General features: G+C 38.3%; 4 protein-coding genes and 1 non-coding gene across 9 annotated transcripts; 1 reads left to right on the top strand and 4 right to left on the bottom strand.

Moving 5' to 3' along the window:
* Positions 1-858: 858 nt before the first annotated feature.
* On the bottom strand, positions 859-2,195 carry LOC103703202 (acetyltransferase At1g77540-like). Of its 2 annotated transcripts, none has more exons than XM_039130705.1 (3): positions 1,599-2,195; positions 1,412-1,555; positions 859-1,149 (listed from the first exon to the last, which is right to left on the bottom strand). In XM_039130705.1, the coding sequence occupies exons 1-3, from the start codon at positions 1,713-1,715 to the stop codon at positions 1,093-1,095; spliced, it is 318 nt and encodes a 105-aa protein (XP_038986633.1). In that variant the 5' UTR covers positions 1,716-2,195; the 3' UTR covers positions 859-1,092. The 2 variants fall into 2 exon arrangements, with proteins under 2 accessions (XP_038986633.1, XP_038986632.1); XM_039130704.1 differs by having other exon boundaries at positions 1,412-1,805; positions 1,881-2,195.
* A 226-nt stretch (positions 2,196-2,421) lies between these two features.
* Positions 2,422-6,140, bottom strand: LOC103703203 (V-type proton ATPase 16 kDa proteolipid subunit). The gene is made up of 3 exons (XM_008785983.4): positions 5,876-6,140; positions 5,502-5,787; positions 2,422-2,815 (listed from the first exon to the last, which is right to left on the bottom strand). Exons 1-3 carry the CDS (start codon positions 5,949-5,951, stop codon positions 2,683-2,685), a joined length of 495 nt encoding a protein of 164 aa, XP_008784205.1. The 5' UTR covers positions 5,952-6,140; the 3' UTR covers positions 2,422-2,682.
* Positions 6,141-7,746: 1,606 nt separating this feature from the next.
* Positions 7,747-8,882, top strand: LOC103703256 (the record flags this gene model as incomplete). Its single annotated transcript, XM_008786036.2, has 5 exons — positions 7,747-7,853; positions 7,938-8,058; positions 8,399-8,520; positions 8,638-8,760; positions 8,849-8,882. Coding segments are annotated over 5 exons (507 nt in total), but the record flags the coding sequence as incomplete, so codon positions are not given.
* A 999-nt stretch (positions 8,883-9,881) lies between these two features.
* On the bottom strand, positions 9,882-9,953 carry TRNAQ-UUG. The gene has a single exon. It is a non-coding gene; the product is annotated as a tRNA-Gln (tRNA).
* Positions 9,954-10,419: 466 nt separating this feature from the next.
* LOC103703204 (filament-like plant protein 3) lies at positions 10,420-17,305 on the bottom strand. Of its 4 annotated transcripts, none has more exons than XM_039130703.1 (5): positions 16,795-17,305; positions 16,318-16,488; positions 15,052-15,250; positions 11,408-13,137; positions 10,420-11,095 (listed from the first exon to the last, which is right to left on the bottom strand). In XM_039130703.1, exons 2-5 carry the CDS (start codon positions 16,426-16,428, stop codon positions 10,778-10,780), a joined length of 2,358 nt encoding a protein of 785 aa, XP_038986631.1. In that variant the 5' UTR covers positions 16,429-16,488; positions 16,795-17,305; the 3' UTR covers positions 10,420-10,777. The 4 variants fall into 4 exon arrangements, with proteins under 4 accessions (XP_038986631.1, XP_008784207.2, XP_008784208.2 ...); XM_008785985.3 differs by having other exon boundaries at positions 16,318-16,855; positions 16,995-17,305; XM_008785986.3 differs by having other exon boundaries at positions 16,995-17,305.
* Between the last annotated feature and the right edge of the window lie 4,295 nt (positions 17,306-21,600).

Genomic DNA, 21,600 nt, shown 5'->3' with positions numbered 1-21,600 from the left:
TGGAAACAGAAAGACCTTGGTCGAGTAATTGTTACATGGGAGTCTGACTGTTTTTTGTATAATCCATAAAAAGTTACAATAATCCATAAAAACTTACATCAGATTAGGGAAACTATACTTAAAGCTTGATAAAATGTTCTTGAATTCTTAGGAAAACCTAAGTTGGAAGACACTCCTACATACCTGATATCTGGCAAATGATTACTGAATAGATCATCAGCTCGACTCCAAGCTTCAATGCAGTTCAACTAGAGATGGATGGATAATTTTAAGTGGAGGAATAAAGAAGAAAATTTTGCACTTTTACTTAATTTTCACCTATTATATAAACCTGTCATGTGCCTCTTTTATAATTGTCATCTTGCCCCTTCGTAGGAGCAATTTTGTCGAAGTTCAATTTAATATCAATAGCAAATTTTCCGAGCTCAATCTTGTATTTCAAAATGCACAATACAAATAGCTGTAATCATCACAGCTTTCCATTGTTTTAATTGTTCTAGGTTTATTAAACCAACGAACCAACTCTATGAGACCTTCACCCATCTTTATTAATATTTGTTTCTGGCAAGTTTCGCCACCTCGGTACCGGACCCGTATCGGTACCACACTAGCACAATATCGGTATAATATCGTATGAAATTTTTTTGGTGCATCAAGTATCGGTACGCCATCCGTACCGGATATCGGTATCGGTATGAAATTAGTATGGTATGGTACGCCTCGTACTGTCCAGTTCGGGCCGATACAGCATACCATGATTTCTAATGGTTGCACGAGAAAGTTTGGAGCACTTCATATTCAGAGAAAATCAGTCATTACTAACTGTGTATTTTATGTTCCACAAGAAAATGCAAGAACTTCCAAGCATAACAAAGGAAATCATTGACTAGGATTAACTTCCAAGCATAACAAAGGAAACATAGATACAAAAGGAAATCACTGACTAGGATTAAATGGTCATTTCAGGAGCAGAGATGATATTGGCAGAAAATAAATGCATACAGTAGGCTGGTGATAAGATTACAGGCTTAACATGAACAACAGAAGAGAACAGACCTGAAAGCGCATTGCAGAAGATCACATACAGGATTTTTACTCCTTGTTGTATACAAGAGAGTTCCAGGAAGGATTTCGAGGAAGAAATGTGTCCTGCCGACAAACATAAACTCATCAGTATTTCCCAGTTCCACTAAACTTTATGAATTAATTCATCTTAGCCATATTTTATACGACTATCAGCTCTCCGTAATCCAAAGCTCTCCAAGATTTATGCATACAATAACAGAGAAAACCCTAGAGAAAACTGAATTAGAACAATTCAACACAGAACAGAGAGATCGAGGACGCCGACGAACTATTCGAGAAAAGGACTAGGTGATGATTTTACGAAGGAACGGAGAAGAGAGATTACGGAGATATAGGAGCAGGAGGGAATGACGAGCAAGGAGTGGCGCTGGGCGTGGGTGAATGCGGCGACGCAGAGACGGGCGGCGAGGCCCAGGCCTCGCTTGCTCCTGGGCACGTACGTGTGGACCATGTCCATTCGCCGTCTTCTTCTTCTTCTCCTTGGCTTCGCTTCCTTCGACGGCGACCGTCACATCTCGGAGGTGGTACTGGAGGAAGGCCTCCTTGTCCTCCGTCTCGAACCTCCCGTCCTTCTCGTTCCACACGATCACCGGCGTATCCGCCGCCGCCGCCTCTGCCGCCTTCTCCATTGTCCCTCGGTTCTCCACTATTATCCGACCCCCGCTTTTATCTTCTCCTCCCCTTTTTTTCCCGCACCGGCCCGCGAATTTATCCGTGCCCTGGCTTATCACATTACGCTATCATGGGCTAAGGCCAAGTATCGAACAGAGTTAAATGAAATGCGATTCTTGAACCTGGTTGAAATGCCAACTTCAGCACCGACGAATGCAATCCGTGATCGATTTGACACTTCCCGAGTCACTTTTGCGTCAGCAAGAACAGAGCAGTAGAGCAGCAGACAGGCAAACAGATTGAATTATATAAATATTTTACTTTGGGATGGAGATGACTGGTTGCGGTGGCTCGGCTCATTTCTTAAGAGAAAGTATTGCTTACACCCGTGCACGCAGTGTAGAGAACAATTTCTCCATTTCTTAGGCCGAAGCGTTTCATATTTTCAGATGAATCTTGCAACCCTCAACTGCATGTCAACCACAACCAGCCAACCAGCTACGGAGACTGGTAGTTGTCACAGATGAAGATAGATGAACCCATTATTACTCCAGTCTACTACTACCACAATACTCTGTAACCCAATGAACCAGACACCAAGGGTCCAACGCCTGAATACAAGCGCTCCCTCTGAACTCTGTAGTGGCTGCCTTGCTTCGCTTCAGGATTCCAGGAATATCCTGAATTTCCTGTATTCCACACCGAAGAAACACTATATTAACATTGAAAGGCAAGTCATGCAGACCGAATCATTGAATCCATTTATTGTAAACTGAACATTCCCAATATCTCAGAACAACAGCCGAACAACTGAGACTCAGGCGGCTGTTCGCTTGCATGGCAATCAATAAATTTAATATAGATGTCAGATCGCAAAATAGAAAGATCTTTGGTAACATCTAGGAATACAAATCACAATGGAATCACATTCAATATAATTATTACAATGGCTTGCAGGATCATTTATGGTCATCTGCTTGTATCTTAGTCTGCCCGAGACTGGCCAGCCCGAGAGGAGAGGATGATGCCAACAATGAGACCATAAAGGGCAAGTGCTTCAGCAAAAATGAGAATGAGAATCATGCCCACAAAAAGTTTCGGCTGCTGTGCATTGGCCCTGCAAAGAATTATGAAAGCCATCAAGTTTAGACAATTTGGCATGCTACAAATTAATAAGGATCTTTCAAATATTTGATTAGAAACAAGAGTCAGACAGCTCACAAACACCAAATTAACAGGTAAAGAACAGAACCAGTGCAGATATCGTAGCTACTCGTCTGACTAAGCGAGTGACAGGACAAGTCATAAGAAAATAGCTAGTTTTTTATATGAGGCCCACCGTAATATGAGAGGGATCAAGTCATCGGTTCTATATAAATGATAAATTTCAATGCAAAATGCTCCTATCAGGCTACAGGAAGCTTCAGACATCTGACCTGTCATAGTCAACAAGTTTTACTTTGTGCCTAATTTCTGCACCTCCACGCCCCACAATGACCATTATCAACATTTGAAATCCAAAACATTTGAGGCCCGTTGAACAAACACTCATGCATTCTCTACCAGCGCATGCTTTACAAAATCCTTCCCACCAAAGACTAACTTCCATGTTCTGTTAGTTTGTTGCCTCCTGCCTGATCTTTTGATGTAACCTGTCATTAGTGGAGCCATAGATTCATGTGCATGTACTGTCTCAGTTGCTTCTCCACTAAACTGATTGGTGGGACACCTATGCCTTTTGTTCATTACAAACATTACCCTATTAGAGTTCATGCATCATGACTCAATATTCTCCTCCAAATGACACTCATCTTATGTAACTTGATCTTCTCTTTTTTTAACATTGTGATCATATAACAGCTACAGCATAGTGTCATTTTATCAAATAGTAAGCCTCAAATGTATCCAACAATCAACTATCAAAAAGCATATCTTTACTTGTTTCACCGAATAAAATAAATAGCTACATTTACTTTAATGTGCCATAAATTAGGCAGATTGCAAAAATGACCAAGCTTGCATCATTTGGCTATTGGTGATGGCCATAGACTCGTTGCAACTTATTTGCAAACTAGAGTTTCATTCCATGCATCAAGTTACTAATTGGTCCTGCAGTTTTAGTTATCATATCCACAGCTACATACCATATTTTTCCTGGTCAACTCTTCCAAAAACAACAAACAGCTTGGCACCTTCTCTAGCACACCGGTACTCATCGCATCTTACAAGTATACATTACAGAAGAGGGGGGAAATTTTCTTGCTCAACACAATCACAGCTAAACCAAAGTTGTTTAACTGAATCTGGTTGCCACTATCATTTCCATAGAAGGTTAACTCATCCAAGTAATAGTTCGATTTGCTATTACGCTACCAAATGATGCACATGGAACTTAAATCCTTCAATGTAGGCAACCTACTCAAAATATTGGTTAAAAGATCAATCTTAACAGAAGCTGTGTGCTTTTTCCAAATTGGTGATCAATCCATATGCAAAAGAGGTACCGTTACAAAGGTTTTGTCAAACCATTATATAAATTCTATCTTGATTTATACATGGAACAAGGTTCACGAAAAGCTAATAGACATGTTCTGGAGAATCGAATTAACTTTATTTCTAAAACCACAAAAAATGATAGTAAAGCAAATAATATTCTTTCCTCAAAACAAACATAAAAGAATTCTGCAATGGCAAAAATAACCATTATCAATCTTCTAATGAACAAAATCATGCTGACACTACAATAATCATACATATAATTTCAATTAATTAACTTCTCAGAGCAAATTGAAGCAAAGAATTTGCAAATTGAATATGAATTGTGTACATCAGCCAAGTAGCAATCAAGGCGAGCATGCAAGCCAATCACCGAATAAAAAAGCAGAAATGTCAATGCATAATGATGAATAAACTAAATCTTACGTTAGATGTGAGTGGTCACAGAAAAAGGGAATTGTTAAATAATAAACAACTAGAAAGAAAATGATAAAGAATCTCTCTGAAACAACAATTGAAGAGTTGAATGTACTAATTAATCTCTGCTCAACTATAACAAATTCCCTTTCTCACAAATCCCCTGCCATTAAAAAAACACAAACCATTATGGAACATAATCAGACCCATAGAGATAACCAGATAAAGTAGAGAGCTAAAATCACTCACCCTTTCTAACACCATCTTCTTCAACCACAAACAAAGTAGTACAAAGACAAACTTACAACCTTAAAATCAGATTAAGACTCAAAGATTGATTCTGTGACAATTTAAACCATAATCAGATTACTTACCAATGCCATCGAACATCAGACCAAAAGACATTTGTTTTCCATCCGTATTCAGATGAGAACTCAACCACAATCTCCTATTCTTAAAATTGGAACCTCTCACAATCCTTCATCCTATCGCAATAACCACAGCCAAAAACTGTTCTTTTTTCTTTTTTTAACTAAGTCAAATACCATCACCTTAACATCCTTAAGCCGTGACCCATGTGAATTTACCTCCTATAATTCTGATGAAACTAAAAGGCATATGTTATCCACAAAAACTTATCGAACTATAGGCATGCACAATAGTGATATTGAAACCTCTCTCTGTCTCTCTCACACACACTCTCTCTCTCTCTCTCTCGCTCTCTATCTCTATCTCTCTCTCTATAGATACATACTCATAACACAAAATCAATCTTCAAACACAAATTAATCACCATAGGAAATTTATCACAATACAAGATAACCAGAAATCAAAATGAACTAAGAATCTCCGATCTAGATCTAACAAAAAGGGGGAAAAACAAAGGTTACCTGACTCCAGCATCGCCAACGATCCCGATAGCCATGCCTGCAGAGAGCCCGGCAAGGCCACAAGCCAGCCCGGAGGAAAGATGAGCGTATCCATCGAAGAGGTAATACGACTTGGCCTTAGGGTTTATACCGGTGCTAATGATCACGGCTATGATCAACCCGTAGATCCCGAGCACTCCGGCCATGACCACGGGCACGATCGACTTCATCACCAGCTCTGGCCGCATCACCCCCATGGACGCCACCCCCACACCGCTCTTCGCCGTCCCGTACGCCGCCCCCATGCCTAAAATCCCCAAAAAAAGAAAAAAAAAAATAAGAAAGAAAAACCCGAAAATCGGATATCAGAAGAAACCTTGGGATCGGGATATCACAGGAGAAGACAAGGGCGGCCGCAGCGCCGAGGAATCCGAAGAAGGGGGCGGTTTCGTCGCCGCTGAAGCTCGACATCGTCGGAGATTTCAATGGATCCCTAGAGATCTTTCGAAACCCAACCCTTATTCAGGACCTTCGAAACCCTTATCTCAGGATATATAAAATTTTCGGGGAGGAAGAAGAAGGAAACAATTGGGCAAGATCGAGAGAGGGAGGGGCGGGCCGTCGAAGAGATTGAATGGCTTCCGGTGATCGGAGACGATATATGGGAGCGCCCCCGAACTTTGTCTATTTTACAAGTTTCACCATGGTAGTCGGAGATTGATGCAGGGCGATTTTTGGAATTGTCTGTGATATAAGGATTCTTGCATGGACCCATCATGTGGGCAGACTTGATTTAATTGTGGAATAAGTTAGCCACCTTAGCCAAGGTTGCAAATGGGCTAGCCTAGTCCAGAACTGGTCCCTTTGCATCATATGAGGTTCATTCTATTTTGTGACTTGCAAGGTGGCCAATATGATTGCATTTTGGTTTACTTCTAGGCCTAAACAAGTTTTGAATGATTGATACAGAGTTTGCATGAAGATATTGGATAGATTGTTCATATTGAAGCATGATCTTAGTCCTACCTACATGTGTCACAAGCCAAGTTTCTAATTAAAATTTTGGACTTGATTATGTCTAATTAAATTTTTGAATTGGCGTTGACATCCGGGACAATCGATTTTATTTTTAAATAATCATATTGCTGATATACTTATAGTTGTAACTTTTCTTATTACCTGGTAGTTAATTAAGAATTTAGATAATCCAATGGTTGGACTTGTCTTGAAAACCAACTTGATCCTTTAAAATTTTGGATTGATCTTGATATAGACTAAAACAACCAAAAACCTATCGAGAGGCTATGGCATGTTAGAATCGGGAAAGGGGAAATTTTTTTTTAATGAAAGCAGCAAAAATAGCATCCAAGAAGGCATGGAGTCCTCCCAATTATATTATAGTTAGACTAAAAGGAAAGTTTTTGATTGTACGTATCAAATCCATTTAGTTATGCTGTATGTAGAATATTGAAGCAATTTCTTTATCAAAACACTAAACAAGTTACATTTTGGGCTCATTTGATTCGCATGAAGCATTTTTTCTTATAGAAATATAATTCTTGGAAAACAGATTTCTAAAAAGAGAATGTTTGAAAAAGTACTTTTAGCATGTTTGGTTGACCATGGAAAAATGACAGATTTCTAGAGTGCTTATGTTTAGTTGACCATCCACTTTTCTGAGAAAGTTATATGTAATTCCAATTATACTTTATAAAAATTAGGTCTTTAGTGCTTTGGATCAAATAAGGATCCTTGATTTTTCGGATCCTTTTTTGAGAAAAAAGTTATGTGTAGGGCCTTTTTGGAAAAAAATAAAAATGTTTCAATTTCTGGATCATGGAAAAATAATTTTTCTATGTTTCTCATGAAAAAGACTTTTTTATGAAACGTGGGAATCATATTCCCACAAAAATACAACTCTTCCGTCTTTCTTCTTTAAAAACTCCAACAAAACAAGAGGCATCTCTTTACTTTTTCGTTGACCATACTTTTCTTCCTTCTTTTTCCACGAACCAAACAAGCCCTTTGTCATCCTGCTGCCTTGTTTCTCTGTTTCCAGTATTGGTACCCTGAAGTTGCGCAGTTTGATGATATGTGGCGCCTCTGGCGCTGAAATCTTTCCACAATTTTCCAACTTTGATGGATGCTGTGTGGTTGTGGCGAAGTCACAGCAAGAACTAAAAATGATGCTGTTGGAGTGTTTATTTGCAGTGCCGTTGGAGTTCCATATACAAACATAATGAACATAGCATCTGCTTAATTATTATTTGTTGCAGGGATACTCAATACGTTGAATGTGATTTCAAACTTTCCTTCTCTTGTGATTGGTATAGTTGGGCTTGTACTTTGCCTTCATGGAAGCTTCAGGCTAAGGTAGAATTTTTTGACAGTTTTTATAGTAAGAAAAAAAAAAAGAGATTTTCATGTTGCTCAACTTATTCCTTTTGCTTCTGATAGCCTGCAAGGTGAAGTCTGGGGCTGGCCGTGCTTCTTCATTGGCGTGGCTGCTGTTGTTTTTGGTTCCTCCTATCACCATCTCAAGCCAAATGATGCTCGACTTGTTTGGGATCGACTACCTGTAATTTTCTACTATTTTTATTAGATATTTCTTGTATGTTTCAAGTCTTTTGACTAAAGATGCCATCTAGATAAATTGTCATACTATGCATGTTTGCTGAGTTCTTGAAGGAAGTTGTCTTGAGCTTGATGTTTCAGTAGCTTGCCTCTGGTTATCTAAGACATGAATTTTTACATCATCATCATAAACTGTTCTATGTCATGATTAGCTTAATTTCATGGATGGTGGCCGTTCCTAGTAGTTGCAGTGAGTCAGTCCATTAGATATTTTTCAACTATATTGCTTCCCCTTCATTTAGCATGCGTTTTGAATCTTGAATTAGTCAACAATGGTAACTTAGATGACCATTGCGCTCACATCAATCATGGCAATCTTCATCATTGAAAGGATTGATGAAAAGACTGGAACGACATCAATTGTACCATTAGTTATGGCGGGTATACTAAGCATTTTATATTGGAGGCAAGCATACTACTTTATTTTATGTTCTTGTCTTCTTTTTTTTTTTTTGTTAGTACTTAAATTATTATATCCTTAATTATCTGAATCAGACTTAAAACTCTTGTAACCTTTTTGCAGATTCTTTGATGATTTACGCCTATATGCACTTGTTCAGTTTGTCCCCTGTATCATTATACCTTTGATGGCTATATTAATTCCTCCAGTGTATACACATTCTGCTCATTGGCTATTGGGCCGCAGGTCAGGTTTTGATGGTACTTGGAATCCTAATGCAGTTGTTACATTTGTCTATTTTTGTTTTCTGTTGTTTTTCCATTGGACAATGCAGTGGTACCATTTTTGTTTTTGTTTTGTTATGGTAAAATTTCGTTGGAAATGATGTGGTTTTTTTTTTTTTTGGGGGAAATATGGATCCTGAAAGGACTTTATTCTATAATTGGATGAAGAACTGGTTAAGGTATGTCCATTGGTACCACACGGTCATCCGTTTTTCAGCAGACTTCGACAACTACGGACAGTGTTGTAGGTCATGAAATTAAGTTTTCAAAACTAAAAAATTCTTTTTTTTTTTTAAATTCAGTAGACTTGAACTATTAGTAATCCACGAAAACTATTCATATAATAATTATATATCCCATCTATTGTTCAGATTTATATATTGATATATAGTGTTTCTTATATCTGAAGGGACTAATAGTAACCTTAAACACTATGTCCAAATATTAAATTTAAATACTATATTTTCATGATTTGTGTAGAAATCCTTCTTTCTTATTCCTAGATGCTCTTAATAATTATTTGTAACCCTTACCTTCAAATTGACTAGAAATATTTTCCTTTTCTGAACATATGATGATAGTTTGTGTTAGTGTAAATTTAACTAATAAATTTGGCAATCAATAATCATGAGTATGGTTCGATCTAAATATTTGACGCTGCCATAAAGTTATTAATGGCCTTGAATGACAATCAAAATCAATATACTTAGAACCTCCAAATAATTCAGACTTCGCTATAAATTGTGAATTGACTTATAATCTATCATGCCAATTTAAGTTGCTACCTTTTTCATGGTTTTTGAAGTATGCTGAAGAGTGAGAGCACCACCACCTTGCCATGGAAGAGATTTAGCAACATAGATCATGGAGGATTATAGCATGATGTTCAAATAAGATGGCCTTCCTAAGCTTCAATGCTGATTTAACCCTGAAACGAAAAAAATTCTCGATTCTAATGACAAAAAGAATCAGAGGTGATTTAACCTTGGAAAGAAAATGCCAGATTGCAATGACAAAATGAACCCAGCTTGTAAAAAGAGTGTGCAAACAGCAGCGTGGAAAAAATAATGTAAACGTTAAAAAAGGTCCCACCGGGATTCGAACCCAGGTCGCCAGATTCAAAGTCTGGAGTGCTAACCACTACACCATGGAACCGCTATATGAGAACTCGAACAATAATATTGTTAACGGCAAATTTCAGCAAGACGATTGCGCCCACGGCAGAAGATTCTCGTGCGAACAAGAACCTTATTCTTTAACGAGCCTGCTAATTAAGTGTAGTATTTGGAGGCAATAAGTGAAATGCTCTGATTTTTCAGCGAGGTAATTCAATAGATGGATCTTTTACCTCTTACTTCTAAGTTGTTGAAAGTATTATTTTAAATTTGGATTTGTTTTATTTTGACTGACTACTAATTATTTTAAAGTCTATAAGAGTTGGCCAATATTTGGCCAACAGACAAGTTCTTTATGCATAAAGAAACAGAGGTAAGAGGTAAAACTACTAATTTTTATTTGGAGTCAAAAAAGTTTTACACTGAGAATCAAGAAACACAACCAAAGTATTGTCTAACAACTTGCACTTTATAAGCATAAGATAAGAGTGTACTATAATGGAGTCTAACATGAAGGCATAAATGCTGGATTGCTTTTGCTGCAGAAAACAAAGGCTAAAAGTTTAAGTTTCAACAAACAAGTAACAAAGAGAGATGAAAGTTCAGTCATTCAACCCCTCTTTATGTACTGTAACAATAACATCTTAAAGAAGTGCAGAAAGTTACAGCCCTGCAATCTTCACTTCTGCTAATTAACTTAGGATTTTGATATAACAAAAGAAATTATACATCTAATCATCAACCACCCAAAAAAAAAGAAAAAGAAAATCCCACCAATAATCTAACAGAGCACTTCTTTTCAATGTACATTTGCAATACAGTGGACACCAAAACCATTTAAACTTTTAGCATTTCCGTGTTCTACTAGTTTTCTATATAGCTGCTGCTCCTACTTCGAGGCAACAAGCTTGCAAACCCAGAAAGAGTTGAGGATGAGGATGAGAGCGAAGAAGATGGTGGAGACCCCCCCTCTTTGCCATTTGGGAAAGTATAGCTGCTTATCTTCTCTGAAGAATAACTAGAATGCAGTATAAGATCTGGTGAGCCTCCATTTAGTTCTAGCTTCTCAGCTTCAAGCATGAAGTCATCTAAAGTTGTCAGTGATTTCAACTGCTGGCCAAGAGAGGCGATTGTTTTTTGGCACTCTGCCAGCTTCCCAGCAGCCACAGCAAGCTCTTTCTCCTGCGATAAAGACAAGATCACTAAAATGAGCAGTCATAGAAACAACTATGGATGGAGATCTTTAATTGGTGTATAATGAGGCACCTCCAATCCTGTTAGGTATAAAAATAACAACCATAATGACATTCAAAAAAAGAAAAATAATTAAGGACTGTAGGAGATTCTAGTTTGCATTTTGCCATAAGATATGCAATGCTAATGTTCATTGGCCACTCAGAGCATTGAATCATGCAATGACTAAAAAGCTCCAAAACTACTTAAAAATGAAGATACCGAATTCAAATTCCGAGTGAAGGGAACATCAGGATTTACCTGTTTAATCTTCAGGTCTCCATTTGAGCTTGTAACTTGCCAGAGCTCAGCTTCTCGCTTTATCCTTGATATCTCACTCTCCAATTTCTGACACTTCGCTGCAAATTCTGCAGTTAATGCCTTTTCCTTGCTAACTTGTCCTTCCAATAAACCCACCTTATCGTGCAGCTTTCCTATTTCCAAATTTGCTGTCTCGAGCTGGAATTCTGATGACTTTCTTACTGCCTCCACAGCCTCTACTTTAGTTGCAAATTCTGCAGATTTTGTCCTCTCCTCCTCAGCTTTCACTTCTAAGTAACCCACCTTCTCACGTAGCTTATTGACTTCCAAATGTGCAGACTCAAGCTGAGAATCTAATGCCATTCTCACAGCCTCTAAAGCCTGTACTTTAGCTGCAAATTCTGTAGATGATGCCCTCTCCTCCGCCACCTTGCTTTCTAATAGACCCACCATTTCATGCAGACTACCAACTTCCAAATGAGCTGACTTAAGCTGAGACTCGGATACCTTTCTAGAAGCCTCTGCAGCCTCTACCCTAGCTTCGAGTTCTGTAGACAGTGCCTTCTCACCCTCAATTTTTCCTTCTAACAAACACACCTTATCATATAGCTTTCTGACTTCCAGTTCTGTTGATTCTAGCTGAGCCTCCAGTGCCTTTCTCTTTGCCTCCACAGACACCACTTCTGCTGTGGCCACTTGTTTTGATTCATTGGCCAAGTCTAATTGCTTCTGCAGTTCAATCAACTTATCCTCAGCAACTCTGAGCTGATTGCAAGAAGCCTCAAGCTGATTTCGCGAATCAACTAAAGCCATCTCCAATTCTGTTTTCTCGTTTTCCATTTTTGCAACTTTTTCTTCCAATTCAGCTAACTGCAGATGCAAAGCTTCGACTTTTAATGGGCTTTCTCTTGTAGCAACTCTGTCAGAATCAGCTTCAAGTTCAAAGCTCGAACTTACACGATCAGCCTCAGGCAAAGCAACTAGTCTCTCCATCTCAAGGAAATCATCCATCAGGTCAATCTCTATAGAAGTGATGAGGTTTCTTGCACTGGCCTTATCATTCTTGAACTGATCGAGTTCAGCAATTAAAGCTGATGCCCATGAATCTGAGCACCCTGGCTCATTATCCATGCTTAGCAATCGTTCTCCACTATCTGATTGGCTATCGGTAACAGATTCCATGCAAATTGAATTTGCAAAAGGCTTGTGGCCATTAACTGGTAGTGATTTGGATGCTCGAGACCGTAACCTACGACATTCAGCCTCAAGTTTAGCAACCTTTTTTATGCTCTCTAAATGTTGCTTGCTGGCTGTCTCTGCTGCTTGATTACTCAGCTCCCTCTCTAGTGTCAGTGTCTGGAGATCCTCAGATTGAGATAGTAGTTCAACCTTGAAAGCTGCATTTTCTTTCTCAGAAGCTTCAAGTTTTGCTTTAAGACCAAGGTCAACAGCGGCAGCAGCTTCAGATTTTGCAGCTTGCAGCTGTGCTTTGAGCTCGACAAGCTGCTTCGCAAGCTCAAGCTTCTCAGATTCCCACTGATGGGTCTTCTTAATGACAGCATCATGGACTTTCTCCTCTTGCTCCTCCCTTGCTTGGCGGAGCTGCCTGACACATTCCTTGAGGGCACCATCAAGGTGACCAATTCTTTCTTCAAGAGCAGAGTTTTTCTGGTTTGCAGCTTCAAGTTGCTGCTTCAGAGCTGCAACTTCAGTTTCTGCCTGCTCCCAGCCTATCAAAATATAAATCATAAACAATCAAATGAAAATAATTATGCAATTCTTGTCATACAAAGCAAAAAGGAGAAAAAAAAAAATTGCACTAGATTGCAACTCATCAACTGACAGAAACTTAATCTATAGAAAATAGAGTAGCACAAGCCCACCATGACCAGGATTTCTGGGTTGAAAAGATTCCAAATATATAATCTAGTTCATACAAGTTCATTTAGGTCTTATCAGCGGTGAACTAGCTTACAGAGTTTAGCTTTAGTGAGCACTTCTTAACAATACTCAGTAAATTTTTCGCTGCGCTATGTTGATAACTAATTGATTATTATTAAAATTAATATTATTAGCAATAACAACTAATTGCATCCAACCATGTGTTTTTGTGCGCATATGCTTGTGCATGTAGAGAGAGATAATAGTGAAACAATTGATGAGACTAAATAGAGATAATAGTGAAACAATTGATGAGACTAAATATTTGTGTTTTTCTGGAGTGAAAACGCAAATTATTTGTTATATATGCTTATCTTTTGAGACGTGTGATAGAGGGAGAGACAGACATAGAGAGGGGCGGGGCGGGGGGGGGGGGGGGGGGGGGAGGGATGGTGATGTATTAAAGTGCATAATTTATGAGCAATTGACATGGTGATGTATTAAAGTGCATAATTTATGAGCAATTGACATGGCATTTTAGCTTTCTCATTTTTGATGAGGTAAACTAGCATAGCCATATGAAGTAATAATAAGGTATGCTGCATTTAGGCATAAGATGGCAAATTAGAATTCCTAGGCTTATATGCAACTTTATAAAGGCAAAAAGGCAAATTGTAAGTTCTTAAGAATTCTTCCAGTTAAACATAAGAAATGCACATTCTGAACTTGTGCAGGTACTAACTTATCTGTCAATGAGTAAACCTTTTGACACAGTTTAAATGGATACAGTATGTCAGCCTCTTCAGAGTCTCACAATCAAGAAGGAAAGTCTCTAACAAGTTCTCTATAGAAGACTGGTGAAAATAAATAGCCAAGCGAAGTAACCACCACAGCCTGAATGCTTAACAAAGCACACAACCGCTCATCAGCGATAGGGCATCAACAGCACAAAAATTCAGCAATAAATTTTAATTGAATTATTATCCCAGACGACTTGACCATCGGGATATTGAGTATGGGTAAATAACTGAACTCATTGATTTCCAGCATAAAAAGCACAGGAGTGTAAGCAGGAGAGAAGTCCAGAGCCAGGAAGACAAATGAGGATCCAGACCACACTTAATTTGTTAGGTCATAAGCAAATTGTGGATTGTTCTGAAATGTACAGGTTCGTACTGTGCTTCTCTAATATGAAAAGCAATCTATTTTTTATATGCAAAATATCAAATCTTATTCATAAGATCTCCATATCCTTTGGCTTCTAACTCTCTAAGGAGATGTTTTAATATTATTTATCTCACATACCCTTAATGCATAAAAAATTATGAAAAAAAATAATTATAATTCAAAATAAATTTGATGTGACATTATATAAATAAATAAGAATGAAATTTCTCATCCTAAACCAAGTAAGACAAATTGAACAGAAAAGAGTGAATTGTGAAATTGTGAACCTGAACTTGAATCAAGCAAACCATCGAATTTGACAGCAAATGTCTACACTACAGTTACGGTGCGTTTAAGTTGTGAAATTATGTTATAAGCTTAAGAAAAAAGATCAAGTTATGTAACAAGTACTAACATAATCACCCTAACTAATTTGTGGCATATAAACCTGCATTCACTCACATCTTCAGGGAAGCCATCTGTTTTAGTATGAATTAATTCAAGCATGGAATTTCTCTTTACCTTCAAGCACAACTTATGTACCTTATCTTTCCTAAGTTTGAACAAAATGAAAATATACATGTAGCAATGCTAACCTGAAACAGCTTCTTCTGCAACTTTCACATGTTGCTTGACCAGCTCCTCTTTAGCACTGATGTTCAGAAGAGCAACTGAGAGTTTCTCGGTCAAACTCTTGACACTTTCATGGACTTCACTATCACCAATGTTTGATGAAACCTCTGGTGATTGGGCATGATTTGGAGAAGCATTATTTGAAGAACCCTTCACTGCCTCCTGTTTAACAATCAGTTCACCATGTTAGGACCCTCCATAGTCATTTTAGTTAGAGCTAAAAACCAGGTCAAAAATTTATAAATATCTCTTTCCATTCAATTTCCAGCACATCTCACTTTTTTATTGTTCGAGGAAGTTTTTTTTTAAAAAAAATAAAAAGTAAAGAAGTGATTATATGCGTAAACTTTATCTCAAGCATAAAGCCTGTCATGCATGGGGATGGCTTGGTACGCTAAACAATATTCATCAAGTTTGAAAATTTTCTAATAATTGGTACTTAACATTAACCACCTACAAACTTTTGCGAGTTTTGATGAAGCAACTTTAGCCCAGAGAGTGGCATGTTGTAGTAGCTGGTAGCTGGATGCTTAGTTTCTGTTGAAGGAAATCTTACATTGTGGTTATGATGTTTAAGCTTGGACAAACAAGAAGCAACCCTCTGAGATCTCTAAGACTAGAATCTAGACAAAGAAGAAGGTATCATTACATATAGGAAAGCAATCATTTACTTGACTTTCATTCGCTGATCCATGAGTCATTGTTTTAATCATTCTTGACTTTCCTTTACATGTCAATGGCATTGGATGACAACATGACAAACAAAAGGCACCTATCTGCTCCAAGCATGTTAATCCAGTCCTGCTGAAGATAACTTCATAAATCTCTCCAATCTTTTTCGAAGTCCATATAAGGTAGAACCATTCTAAGTTAATCAGGATCAACATCTTCTTGAGCATTATTTGAAGTTCAAATTTAAAAAAAAAAATGTGCCTTCTTCCAAAATCTTGAGAGATTCCTTAAACTACGACTTCCTTTTGAAGCTTTTTCTAGTGTTCCTTTAGGTAAGAAACCAGGTGAGGAAAAGAAGGAAAGCATACAGAACAGGAAGACTCAATTAGCACCAATGACAGAACAACTGGAAAAAAGATAATGAAGAGCTCGAAATTGCCTTCTTGATTTTGTATTTTAGTATTTATTCAAAAATACTATTCAAAAATCAAGCAACACAACTGACTGCATTTGCATATAAACTGAATTAAATTAGACAAAGAGGGCAGTAGACAAACCTGATCATCTGAGTACCTCTCAGAATGAGACGACGCTGATCCTGAGCTCTCAGTCTCCCCGGGGCTCTTCTCGGACGACTTCCGCCTCCAAAGCCAACTCCGGCGATCCATCTTGCTATCTCAACCATCTAACAGATCAATGGCACTTGGATTCCATCGCCATGCCCACCACTGCCCCAATTCCTCCACAGATCACCACCCGCAAATGCTCAAAAGATAAACATTTTTCAAACCAGAGAACAACACCGGCTCGAATAAAAATCAGAAAACCCCTAATTTCATCGATCTACACAAAACTTAACCATCTAACCAAACCCCTAAAAAGAACCCCTCACGATCAGAAATCTACAAAGTGAAAACCCTAAAAGAAACCTACTCACCATCCCAAAATCTCATCTTTCGCTGAAACCCAATAGAAACAAGACAAAAAAAAAGAAGGAAAAAAACATTTTTCAAGAAAAACAGCAAAATTATCACCTTAATTTAGAAAAGAGGGCATTAATGCCGGAAACAGAGGAACGCGTGAGGGATGTGGGGACTGTCAGCAGACAAGACGATCGGCGTGGGTTATTTGAATCCAAAATGCTTCCTTTTTCAAAATTCCCCAAATTTCCAACTATTTATGCAAAGAAGCATTAAATAACTTTTCACTCATTAATTTATCCTATCAATCTCACCTCTTTGGACCGAATGCATGTGCGGGGAAGAACAAAGTCGCCACCTTGGAAGCCCTTTTCAGCTTTTTCGTCGGTTCGGGAGAGACTCCATTTCTTTATTGCTTTCAAAACAGAGCCGGCCTTATTCCCGCCCTCAGTCTACGGAGCTGAGTATTTTCTCCGTTCCTCTGTGTTTCCTCCTGCCATTAGCACTAAATAATCAAGCTTTGCTACAGAGACAGAGAGAGAGAGAGAAAGCACATAGTACTCCTCTATCATCCACTGTTTCCAGTCTTTCTTTTTAGCTTCTCTCTCTATTACTTGCCCTTCTTTTTTAGCTTCCCTCTCTATTACTTGAGTGTTTTATATTGATTCCTTCAGCATTAAAGCACAGGTGCTTGTGATTTTTAGCCTTAAACTATGCTATTTACGCAGGGCTTTGGATGGTTTACCAATAAAATAGAAAGCTTTAGATAATTAGAGGGCCACAGCTCAGTTAATGTGGGTCCCCCAGGAAAGATAGTGTGACACTTAGACCTTGTCATGGCTTATATTGCCTGAATTGCCCTTTTAACATTTCCATTAATTTAATTATTTTTGGATGTCTATGTTAAATGATTAGTTTAGTTTGATTCTCTAGGGAAAATGAATGCCTTGAGAACCTCCTACTTCCCCTCAAAGTGGTAGTTGCTTTGCAATTTATCATGGATGCTCTTAATGTATACTTAATATGGGGGATGTTCCGGCGATGCAGGAAAAAGACTACATAACTAGTTTGGTTGTGCTTTATCTAATCTTTTTATTATTATTTAAGATAATTTTATAGATGCTCATTTATTTCTACCTTATTCATTTGTTTCAAACCGATACATTAGCTGGCTTGGAGCATTACAAAGTAAAATTAGCTGGCTTGTTTGCGTCATATTGAAGCTAAATACTGAGAGCATTAATATTAATGCTAAAGCAATACCTAAAGCCTACAAATATCTACTTATAAATTGATTCCTAGTTTAGAATGCGGGGGCCACATCTCGAGATATTGCAAGTATATATATAATGTGTAGGGAGATGAAACCATAATTTGACTAAAGGAGGTGAACATTATAGCCTCCACTTATTTTTTCCTAGTTTAATATTAGTGATGAAGTAGGATCTAGGCAACCAAGCAACTGCAATTTAAAACATTGGGTACGTTATCTACAATGACATAGCTAATCTTTTAGTAAAAGTTAATTAGTATATATGCATTTTAAACAATCGTTTCAAATTCCTTTCTAACGGAAGGTGATGAAATCTTGGAACTTTTAACTTTGTAGAGATCTTAAAAAACAGAAGGGACAAACAAGTAAACTTGTTGATCATCACTGCTGCGACCATTTGTTTGCTTCTCAACTTACAAATGGTCCAGTAACTGCAGTTGCCTCCAAAAGTCCTTCCAAATGATGATGACATGCCTATACGCCATATAGGTCAGGAAAGGTAGCCAGAAGGCAGAGAAGAAAATATCCCATTTGATTAACTCCGGAAACAGGGATAAAATAGTTATGGATACAGCAAAAACTGTATCAAAGTATTCAAATAGGACACCAGTATCCAATGACACAAATCCCTAGCCTTACTCCAGTAGCAGACAAGTTGCTTCCCTTATTTCTTTACAGCGGCTTGATTAAATACCCAGCCTAACGTTAGTTTTAATGTATTGATTTGTGTGTTGCTCAGTAAGAGTTGAAGCATTCGGTTCCATCCAAAAAAAAAAAAAAAACAGAGTTGGAAGCATTTAGGACAAATATGAATGGGATGTGCTTTCCTGTCTCACAGAAGATGGAATGTAGCATTCTAAGATGCAATGTCAGAATCCTGATTGATCTCAAGGTGGGGTACAGAGAAGCAAGAATTTGGAATTGCATAGGTCCACCTTATGCAACTCAAAGGCAGCCAAGTTGCCCTCACAATGTCCCACATGGTGGTGTTTTAGCCTTATATGATGCATAATGCAGAATATTAATCTTGACTCTTTGACATGAGAGATGATAGGATCACATAGAGAAATCGATAGAGTCGCATCGCAGTATCACATTCAGTGTCTAGGTGATCCACATTTAGGATGAAAGGCCACCTACATTAATGAAAGGTTACTTGCCTAGATGACAAGCTCCTATCTTAGTGAAGTTTCCATTTCAAGAAATCCTCATCTGCCAAAATAGTTGCAGAGTTTAATCTCCACCATAGCTTTTTTCTCTTAATTTTAATTAAAGAAACATCATAGAGATTATAATTTGGATGAACACATATATAAAGAGAGAGAGAAGGGGAGGGGTGTGTAGGAGACTCTGCTCATCAATGTGCAAAAGTTAAGAGCAAATTGAAAGACCAAGCAATAGCAGTCAAACTATTACTAAGTTCCTTAATCTTAGGCCTTCCCTACAAATGCAACATCTAAGCATTAGTGATGCACTATTATGATCACACCCAAGAGCTTTTTTTTTTTTTTCAAGCAAAACTCTCCATCCACTACAATATTTGAGATTTAGTCTCAGTTGTGAATGGATAGTTTTGCATTCTTTCGCACCTAGCAGATCAGACAACTCACCTTTTTACTAACTCATCATGTTCTCAGCACAATACTTGCAAGGGAGTCGTTCTCTTGCTTGGATATCAATATTTCATCCAATTCTTGATTAATTTATCTATTGGAAAGCTTGGGATGTGGTGGTTCGTGCATCCTTTTCCCTCTCACCCAACTACCAATCACTTTGGAAGGGTAAGCCCTAAGGCAAGGGTAGAACCAAACGCCTTGTCCTCTGGTCCTCCTTCTCCCATGTAATCATGCTATTCCTCGAGGTCCACTTGCTTTTAGAGTTTATAGCGACATCGAACGTTTTAGAGCCATGTATTGATGATGTCATATGGAGCCAACTTGGGCATGGCAAGATAGGTATCAAGCATAGGAATGCTGCGTAGTGAGCCTTGTCTTAATAGTTGTCCCCACAAGAAACTCTATCTTCATTGCTCTTAAATGCATCAAATCTAGGGAAAAGAGTTCATTAATTTTTCAGACAGAGGTTTTTTTTTTTCTATGATTCCATGGGCAACAATTAGTGGAGCATAGGAGTTCTATAATAATGGTCATTAAACATAAAAAAGGAAAATGCAGGAATGATGAGCTCAAGGTAGTATGAGATAGTGCCCATGGGCTTTTCACCAAAATAAGAAGGAATTAAAGATAAAGGACTTGAAATTGTTGATACATGGTTGCGCATGTATGAAGAGATACATGCGTGAGTACAAAATAAGCAAGCATAAGTAGGCATCAGCGAAAATTGGCACCATTATGCGATAATTGCCTGTTATATATATTGGAGCATGGTGATGAATGAATTCACATAATTACTCTTAAGAATGGAGATATCCTAGTAGTATTACTACAATGTACCAAGAAGGAACAATTGAGTCGCACTCGAAGTGGTGGTTGAAGCATAAATCATGTATCAAAAGACAAACATAGTTAGTTACTATTAGAATTGCATGTGCACGAACCGAGTTCAAATTGTGATAGACTAAGCATCTTTCTTGATATGCCCTGGAATCGACCACTGTGCACGTGGAAGACTGGCTAATCAAAACCTTCCACGAAGCCTCGAATCTGTTGGTCAGGATCTACCACTTGGTAAGCTTAAGAAACACGCAGGCAACCCTTTGAATTTCAAAATCTCGACATAGCTGACAGTACCTCAGTCACGATTGTAGGTGGTTTCCCAACTTGCAGTTGCAAAATGTACGAGGCATAATGCGCATATGAAGCGATTGCTCGTGATCCTTGGACATGCAGTTGCCCAGCAAGCATGGCCGAACCATGTGCCCGAATTTTTCGACGATAGGCATCGGCTTCGCCTATACACTTCACTCTCAAAAGGATCTTATAGGTAAGTGCTCTAAAGCTCTGACAGACCATTATGTTGTTGCTCTCGAAAACCTCTATTGTTCTTTGAGTATCATTCTGACTTAGGCATCAGAGAGTTTTCTACTGGATACTTTTCGAAAAAGATGAATTCTTCGTCTTTGTTGTTTCAAGCTGAGCTCGACAACGGATCGTACGATCTCAACCTCCCAGCATGGCTTCGAGTGTGTTGTCGTTCTACACAGCTCCAGTAGCTAACCATCGAGCATTCAGAAACCTTTCTTGCTTGGTGCCTTGGCTGAACTGATTCTTAGTGGCACACTTCTTTTCAAAGAAGAAGAAAGAAAGAACGAAGGAACAAAAAATCTGCAAGCCAAGTTCAACAAATTAGAAGCAGCCTGAAATCCCACTGGCTTCTGACGGTAGAACCGACAGATTTGTTTTCCCATAGATGATGTCCCCGTCATAATGCCATTAGATCCAGAATTAGGATTTCTTTAGATTCATGTTGCTATCCAACTCTCTTAAACAATTCACTAACATGTATGAGCTTACTACGTTGTTAAAGTCTCCTGATGGTTGCGTGAGAAACATGGTAGATATTAGAGAGCGATCGCATCGTGCAGCTAATAGGCTACCAACCTCAAAAAATAAGACATCAAAACACTCATCATTACGCACTCAGCTGCCCTCCAGTCAACAGCCATTCATCCGTGGGACCCACCTAAT

This window comes from Phoenix dactylifera, chromosome 10 (assembly GCF_009389715.1).
Source record: "Phoenix dactylifera cultivar Barhee BC4 chromosome 10, palm_55x_up_171113_PBpolish2nd_filt_p, whole genome shotgun sequence".
Classification (NCBI taxonomy): domain Eukaryota; kingdom Viridiplantae; phylum Streptophyta; class Magnoliopsida; order Arecales; family Arecaceae; genus Phoenix; species Phoenix dactylifera.
Note: the sequence above shows the minus strand (reverse complement) of the source record. Positions and strands in the feature narration are given on the sequence as shown.

Coding starts and splice junctions, on each gene's coding strand:
- LOC103703204 (XM_008785984.3), bottom strand. CDS start 16,428: ATGGATCGCCGGAGTTGGCTTTGGAGGCGGAAGTCGTCCGAGAAGAGC. Junction 13,138..15,051: donor TGCAGAAGAAGCTGTTTCAG/GTTAGCATTGCT, acceptor ATATTTTGATAG/GCTGGGAGCAGGCAGAAACT. Junction 11,096..11,407: donor GAGACCTGAAGATTAAACAG/GTAAATCCTGAT, acceptor TCTTTATCGCAG/GAGAAAGAGCTTGCTGTGGC.
- LOC103703203 (XM_008785983.4), bottom strand. CDS start 5,951: ATGTCGAGCTTCAGCGGCGACGAAACCGCCCCCTTCTTCGGATTCCTC. Junction 5,788..5,875: donor GGCCGCCCTTGTCTTCTCCT/GTGATATCCCGA, acceptor TGGGGATTTTAG/GCATGGGGGCGGCGTACGGG. Junction 2,816..5,501: donor GTTGGCGATGCTGGAGTCAG/GTAACCTTTGTT, acceptor AATTCTTTGCAG/GGCCAATGCACAGCAGCCGA.
- LOC103703202 (XM_039130704.1), bottom strand. CDS start 1,715: ATGGAGAAGGCGGCAGAGGCGGCGGCGGCGGATACGCCGGTGATCGTG. Junction 1,150..1,411: donor CCTCCTGCTCCTATATCTCC/GTAATCTCTCTT, acceptor GTTTGTCGGCAG/GACACATTTCTTCCTCGAAA.